The sequence below is a fragment of the Mycetomoellerius zeteki genome, unplaced genomic scaffold (assembly GCF_001594055.1).
Source record: "Mycetomoellerius zeteki isolate Tzet28-1 unplaced genomic scaffold, Tzet1.0 scaffold312, whole genome shotgun sequence".
Taxonomy (NCBI): domain Eukaryota; kingdom Metazoa; phylum Arthropoda; class Insecta; order Hymenoptera; family Formicidae; genus Mycetomoellerius; species Mycetomoellerius zeteki.
Genome location: NW_017257297.1, coordinates 448,379 through 456,753, shown reverse-complemented (window position 1 = coordinate 456,753; position 8,375 = coordinate 448,379). Strand labels below are relative to the sequence as shown.

General features: G+C 32.3%; 1 protein-coding gene across 3 annotated transcripts; it reads right to left on the bottom strand.

Moving 5' to 3' along the window:
- Positions 1 to 3,002: 3,002 nt before the first annotated feature.
- LOC108724889 (dymeclin) lies at positions 3,003 to 7,154 on the bottom strand. Of its 3 annotated transcripts, none has more exons than XM_018451585.1 (12): positions 7,071 to 7,154; positions 6,081 to 6,380; positions 5,776 to 5,973; positions 5,313 to 5,557; positions 5,027 to 5,242; positions 4,752 to 4,933; positions 4,531 to 4,656; positions 4,338 to 4,451; positions 3,973 to 4,263; positions 3,578 to 3,760; positions 3,335 to 3,451; positions 3,003 to 3,263 (listed from the first exon to the last, which is right to left on the bottom strand). In XM_018451585.1, exons 2-12 carry the CDS (start codon positions 6,365 to 6,367, stop codon positions 3,096 to 3,098), a joined length of 2,127 nt encoding a protein of 708 aa, XP_018307087.1. In that variant the 5' UTR covers positions 6,368 to 6,380; positions 7,071 to 7,154; the 3' UTR covers positions 3,003 to 3,095. The 3 variants fall into 3 exon arrangements, 2 of the variants coding, with proteins under 2 accessions (XP_018307087.1, XP_018307088.1); XM_018451586.1 differs by lacking the exon at positions 7,071 to 7,154 and adding an exon at positions 6,946 to 7,044; XR_001936726.1 differs by having other exon boundaries at positions 3,190 to 3,263; positions 3,335 to 3,414.
- Positions 7,155 to 8,375: the final 1,221 nt, after the last annotated feature.

Genomic DNA, 8,375 nt, shown 5'->3' with positions numbered 1-8,375 from the left:
GTCTATCACGACAAGGCGAGGGGCATTCTCTTCAGCGCATATTACACGCCCGCCGCCACCGATGCGTATCGACTTTTACATATACACACACACACACACACACATCGCACATCCCACATATACACGGACACCTATCCCGGTGCGACGGCAGTGAAAAACGTGCATGTATAAACGCGCGATCACGCGCGCGTGTAAATCGAGAAATTATAACGCTTCGCGGAGCGAACGCTCGTGCCATTCGTCCCGTTCACAGTTTGCCGTTTCCTTTCGAAGCGTCGAATGAGAAATATAAAAGAGACAGACGTTAGTCTTGCCGCAGGATTCGGCAATGCGGCAAACTTTTTTCCCCACGCGAACGTAATCTGATGGAGCTTTTCGCTCGTGTTTACGCGAAAGCTTTTTGAGAGCGCTCCGGTTATTGACGTGTACTGATAGTTTTCGGTAGAACGAATCCAAATTGAGCGTAGGAAGTTCATTAATGAAATTGCCGTGTATGTTTCGAATGATTCGTTTTTCTCTATTTTGCCCGGAGATATTGGAATCGAATAAGCTAAAAAGTGCATCCAAGAAACATATAGAGCGTGTATAAATATATTACATATTTCTCATAAAATATCGAGCGATCACTCCAGCATCTCGTTGTTGTTTCTCGTTATATGCGACACTCTCTTAAAAAAAAAAAAAGAAAGAAAAATACGTGAAGAAGTAGCGCGTAATAACGATACGATCAGATGTTAACAATAAAAGGTAAATTGCGCGATGATGGTAATGCAATGAGTGAAATAATCAATTACTGATTAGCTAGGCCGTAATGCGGAATATCGTTGCGTGCCGACTAAATTCCCTCCCGTCGCAGATTGATTGTGTGTTAACTAATAAGATTAAGTAACGGTATAGTATATTACAGTTAAGGAATTTAATTATTATGAATAAATAAATAATTAAAAGAAAAAAAAAAATACTATCTGTACGCTAAGCACACACACGTTTCGAGCCGTAACGTGACGTATGGCTAAGGCAATGTTTACGACTTTACAAGTCTTTAATTTTAACGTGACACACTGAGTTACTCGGTGCGTCTGCACCGCGACGCACAGAAACCGTCAAATTATCTTGTTAACTCTGCAAACTGAAAGATCGTTCAAGACAAAAATGAGAAGTATATTATATAGCAATAGTATATTAACTATACACACAAGTACACGACACAGGATCACGCGCGGCCGCATATACACGCTGCACAGGCTAGGAAAAATGAAATACTATCTATAACGACATTATAAATAACATTAAGACGTCAACTGTATTTGTTTAATAAAGATGTACATTCGACATGTGCGAATTGACCATTGCGTAGCCGACAGGTCAAAGTAATTTACAAATTTTCAACTGGTTTGATAAAAACTTGAGAGGAAAATAAACTATATCTCTCGACTCTCGAGTATAGATTACCGCGTACGCGATATGCGATTTTTAAATGACCTGCCGGTTAAAAATGGACATTGGATTATTTCCATTTTTTTCCTACATCGCCCTTTCACATTTGTCCTAGAAAATGTATGTCCTATTTCCGTAAATCTTATGCTAAACGAGTGTTTGAAGAAATGAAATGAGGTATTTATAAATATCAAAGTTTTTATTGATGTATATGTATATTAAATAAAAATTATTTGCACATATACAGCGTATATGTATAACAGAACTATACAAATATTATATTGCCACTATTGTTTTAAATTAAACAAATAGAAATTGAATTTTTTCGATAATTATTTACAAATATATTGCAGTTATACTATTGAAACCAAATTGCATGCTACTTTGATTAGGCAGATATAATTCACTAAGGTTTCGATAATTTTACATTTTTGCATTAAAAAATACTTCGAATCAGTATATATTTTTAATTGGGACATTACAAGAAAATTTAGTTTTCAAGTTACAGGCATTTGTAAATTATATTATTTTTGTGGAGATTATAACTTCTCTCATGCATATATTAATAATCTTTAATAACATAAAACTATCTCCTGTATATCATAATGCAAAATATACAACCAACCAGTCCCATTGAAATGCAATAATTGCATCTATTATTTTGACTTGATATATATTATTACATCATTTATATATAATCATAACAAAATGCAGAAAAGTTATAAAATCTGATTTTCAAGGATATATAAAATTGTTATTAAGTCTCTTACATCTTACTTCATAACATGTAATATAAAAATGAAAAAGTAATATTTAATTTAAATTCATTTGTTTCTCAATTTCATAATAAATATTGAAATGATTATACAAAAAAATGACATAACAAAAAAAAAATGTTTCTGACGATGTCGAACTGAATTTCAAGTTGAATTTTGAGAAATATATCTTACTAGGGTTGGGTAGTGCTAAATTAAAAAGATAAAAGTTAAGTTAAAAAGTTAATTAATTTTTTACTTAACTTAGTTACATTTTATCGGTAACTATTAACTTTTAATTTGATTTTTTTTAAGTTAATTCTCAGACACAATGCGAGAGGATAATGAGTATATAATTTAGTAATTTTATATTGTATAATCGTTACTTGTGAACAAAAATAACGAGATTCTTTATCAATAAACATGCTTTGAGAAAGGAAAAATACGAAAAATTATGTAAAATGGTCAAACTTTTTCTTTCTTTTTTTTTGGTTGTTCGGATCATATTTAACTTTTACCTTTTCAATTACTTTTTTTATTAACATTTAATTCAATTAATTTCATTATGGATAAACTTGTATATTTTAATTGAGATAAATTTTCAAAGCTGTTAACTTTAACTTAACTTAGTTAAAAAAAAAAAAAGTTAACTTACCCAACCCTGCTTACTACAGGTATATTTCTCGTCAAGTAATACTTATATTTGATGGCATACGTTATGTTTTCTGCAGCATATATTTTCATTTTTCTTTTAATTATTAAAATTTCCATTTTCATTTATTCAAAAGAAAATATTTATGCTTTTGTTTTTGATAATTTCTATTATAAACTTATTAAGTTTTGCATATCAATCTGTGTCATCGCTTTGAATATTTATAGCAGAATGCACCCCTCATCTCAGTATCAGCAAACAATGATGGTTGCTTCGCCATTATTAGGAGAAAATAATTTTATATTTTCCGCATTCCAATGTAATAACGCTCCTTGACAAACGACACTCCACACGTAAGGAATGAAAAATTCCTCTGGCTGTTCTTCTTCTACATATTTGAACTTCAATTCTGGGAATTTCTATAAACAGTATATATATATATATAATTAAAGTTCTCATAGGTAAACAGATTATAATGATTTATACGTACTCTTAAACGATCTCTTGGCCATTCTAAAGTTCCTTGCCGTATAGTGGCTAATACTTGACTAACACCTAATTGTGATTGATCTTTTTGTTCCAATTTATAAGAGAAAAAATTAATTACCTAAAAATGATGTTCAAAAAAATTTCGATTATGATATCGATTATGATATATGTATATCGATTCAGGCTATAATAATGAAATATGAAAATGTTATTAATAATTCGTAATTTAAAAACGGAAACTTACAGAATCAATATTTTGTACAATATCTTGAAAAGCAGAATGTGTTCTAAATGGTTGAAAGACATCCTTTTTATATAATAGAGTATAAATTAAATTCGGGTTGTGTGCTAATCTATGGGTTAAACAACTATTTATAATTTCTAACACCATCCGTAAGACTTCCTCAAGTATAGTCAAGTCTTGAATCTGAAAAGAATATATTTTATCTAATAAATATTACACAAAGAACGATTACTGATATATTTTAGACTCGATTGTACCAACGTTACTTTGAGCGAGATTTCCCTCTCCCTTTTCTGGAGAAAAAAAGAATTTTAAATCTCACTTATAAAAGTAATAGTAACATTGAGATGCAATCGGACCTTATATACACACATATATATATATATATATCTTACCAAATCTTCGTTTGTAACAATGGAAACAGTGGAAGCATTAGCTTTTCCAGATTTGGTATGAACATTCATATTAATTGCCGTATCAATAGTCGTATCAAGAACAACACTATTATTGGAAGGGAGAGTTGTCGATTGTGTCAATTCTAGAATTCTTGCTTCTAACCGTGCATGCTTTTTCGCAAGAGTTTCAAACAGACTTAATAACCTCTGACTAACGTAAGGGTGTAAGGATGTGAATTGGGCAGACATGTTTGCTAAGGCTGCCAGACAGTTTGTGTGAAGATATTTGTCCTAACGATTAAAAAAATATTATAATTTTTAAATGTGCGGAGCTATATCAATGTACTCAAAAATTTCATACTTACTCTCATTTTAAACATATTATATTGTATCGTGCGAATTACTACAAGAATTAAAAGACCACCTAACGATATTTCGCTTATGGATCTCTCAGTATACCATGTTACACCTTTAAGCATCTTGAAAAAAAAAAAATAACATAATTATTATAATAATTATTTTAATCATTACAGAAATATATAAAATAATGATGCTTACAATTTCGTGTATTCGTTTGTTAAACGTTTCATCTTCGCTTAAAATTAGCAAGATGATAAGAGACATATAAATATGATGGGATGTGTTATTTGGCGCATGATATAATATTTGTAATATTGGAGTTACCTGTAAATGTTTTAACATGGAATTATTAAATATTAGATGTAAAAAAATTATTAAACATATCATTAAAGAAAAATGTGAGCGCTGACAACACTTGCCAGTAGTTGTATGTCAGGCCTTCTCATTATATCCTGTTTCACACTCGAGTTTCTATGTAACAGCATGTAGAGAAGAAGCGTGACTTCGTCTGTATTTGGTATTTTACAAATGGTATTATATAATTTATTTAAATTAAATTTAAAAGTATCAACTGCTTTCCCTTGCGATATAGTATGATCTTCTGTAATAAAAAATGTATTTTTATTCGCGACATGCAATATTAACATTCTATATCAGGATACTTGTAATTAAATTAGATCAGTCCAATGTTCACCTTGCATATCTATGAAAGAGAAAAGCGCGTTTCTATATGGATTTTGTGTAGCAGTACAGTGATTCGTCAGAACCAGTAAAAGTAATAGGGATTGACTAGCGAGCGGAGTTTCCGTATCGCGTTTTTTCTCTTCATCTTCAGCAGTGCCATTATGTGCAACCTGTATATTTTTCGAACTACTGCCTATGCCCATTCTTATTACGTTCCACAACCCAGCTGAAACGATGCTTTACATTAATGCTTTGTAAAATGGACCGATTGCGTTTTGTGATATTATCATATTTACCAGCAATACTGAATACAATACTACCCCCCGACTGTTGCGTCAGTAATCCCGGGGGAGCGTGTTCCTGTTGAATAAAATTGTGCAACAGGGTACACACCATAGTAGATGCATGTTGGTTCAGATGCGCGTGCATCGCTATCCTATATACCGTGCTGTATTCGGCCGCAGTTTGAGAAAATAATTGCACTGAGAGCAACACAAGTAAACAACTAATCGCCTCCAAATGAACAACATATGTAAATTCACTATAAAAAAATAGACACATTTTTAGAAATGAACGCTGTTATGGTATACGAGTACAAAGCAGATTTTTTACTTTTTGACAACCAGAATCGATTGGTTCCGGTCAAGTTTTTTGCTTTAACACATGTCTACTTGTTGGAGCCATTGGCGCTAGTTGTCAGAAAGCAGAAAATTTGCCTCGTTTGTGCTCGTAAGCTTATAGTATATTGTCTTCACTTACCATAAAGGTACATCTGTAATAAGTTCAATCAATGCTTCAATAAAATATGCCAATCTATAAGAAGGAAGTGCCTCACTTGTCGTTTGTGGTGCTTCAATATGATTTAGCATTTGTTCTTCACCAACTATCTCAATGAGATACTTCAAAATACATCTCACAGCAAACAATGCATTGTATGTTTGCCATGCTGATATTATACTGTAAATAAATGTCATGCACAATTTTAGACATATAACGAAAATGTTTTAAATTTTTTTAACATCGTAATTCATTATACCCTATCAATGAAGCCGATGCATGCTTACTTTTGATTCTGTACAGGTGCTAGTAACTCATTGATGCGTATCAGAGCTATTTGTATCAGAGTACCAAAATTGCCAGTAACCAAATTATTAACGAGTAATTGTTGACACGATGAATCCAAACGAGAATCCAATTCTATCTGATCATTCCTCGTAATAGGTGGTCGTATATTATAAGATAGAAATGAACTCCAAAATGGATCATTCGTGGGTATGCTTTGTCTCCCGCAGAATCTTCCCAGGTGCACATTCTTGGAGAGATCTTCATAGCGACTCGGTGTTGCACCCATTGCCCTTAATCTTCTAAAAATGAAAAAATAAAATCTAAAAATGCCATCAGCTCTCAGTATCCAATAAGGGAATCTAGGTCTGTTCTTTTCAGCTAAAATTTTGCACAGTTTATCTCTTTTTTTTTTGTTCTCCAATATGAAAAGAAAAAAAGGAAGAATGAACTGTAAAAGAAGTTCAGCTAACAAAACAGATCTATTATTACAAGTTTTATATATATACATATCATTTAATTTTTTATTTATGCTCATATGCAACAAAACTGACGACACTACATTAAGTAATATTGATCAATTGATTTTCTACCGATTTAAAAGTACTGTTTACACCGTCGGCGGCGATGTAAATACGAAAATTGCTTTTTTTGTGAGAATAGCACAATCAAAATTATCAAAAGTACATTGACAGTTCAGGTCGACGACGGTTCAGTACGATACGAGCAATCGACACATCAATCATGAATATTCTAATATTCGGTGACGTGTGCACAATCATGCTTCGATGTTATAACTTTTATTACAATGAGACGTTATCTCGCGTAAACGTGTGAATGCCGTGGTAGAATAGGCGAGCTAATAACCTCTCAAAGTCGCTCAATGCATCGAGAATGGATCGGTCAATTCATTACTTCGACGGAGTTTCGCGAGCGCAGCCTCTTGTCACTGTGGACGACACGTCCCACGCGTCAAAACAAAACGCACTTACAAAATTACTGGTTAGTTGACTCGTACATAATGAACAGGTATAGAAAAGTTCCACATCCACTGACATCCACATTGGCAGAGTGTTGCTAGCAGTAACAGCGGTGTCGCTTTTCTAGCAATTCTAGCGCATGCGATATTTCGCTAATCCAGCGATGGATTATATGCGAAAAGTTTTGAAGGGCACCAGATTAGATGATGTACGAGTAAGTTAAAAAAAAATATATATATATAATAAAAAAAGAAATAATAAAAGAGGCTTAGAAAAGTATATATCTAATATATATATGTATATATATATCTGAACATTATATTAATTTTCAAAAAATTTTTAGAAACATATACGACTCTTTGTATTTAGATCTGTTCGCGTTGCTTGCACTTTTTGCACTCAGTATCTTCATTTTCTTTCTTTTTAATGTCCGAATGTAATTTATCTTCTTTTAAGAGTAAACTTTTTGGAGATTTCAAATAATACAAATAAATTTAGAAGGTGCAGGGTGCTTATACTACCCCTTTTATGGTGATTTCATACGTTACTTGTGTGACGCGGACGCACATACATGATAAAAAGAGATATCGCTAGCAACGTCAGTCAAATCAGAGAGAGAGGACATTACGTCTTTTTTCTTGTAACCGCAAAATGCCCCCGCACATTCTGCCCTCTGAAGAAGTGGATGCAAACTACATAACAATATCCATTTTTTTCGGGGCTTCTGATGAAAATAAATCGCTGAAATCGTTGAAATCTCTATTAATTCGATAGATTTATATTTCAGCGATTTCAGTGATTTATTAATTTATTTCCATCAGAAGCACCGTAAAAAGTGGATATTGTAAATTATATATTTTATAAATTCACAATGCAATATGCGAAATTTGTTGAATTCTAAATACTAAGTTAAAATATGATACTAATTGATATAAAACAATTTGTAATTCTTGTATTTTTATATACATATATATGGCAATTGGCATTTTGTTTCTAATTAGATAATGATCATTATAGTAGGCTGCGTTCAGAGAAAGCTAGCTTGCAACTGTTTTGTAAAATTCTTCAACAATATGATTGATTTATACATTTAGATCCATAAGGCTAGATCCATAAGGTCCACCTTGCTTTAAGAGGCCGTAGGCCGTAAGCTTTAAGTTGTAAATGACGATATATTGGTCACAGAACTTATGCTTTTAGGCTGTAAGAATTGGATTTTGTTCAATTCGCTTAAGTCTAATGGTTAAAGTCTAAAGACTGCGCAAAAACAGTTTAAAGACAGAAATTATTGTCACTTAATCTCTTTCAACTTACGAC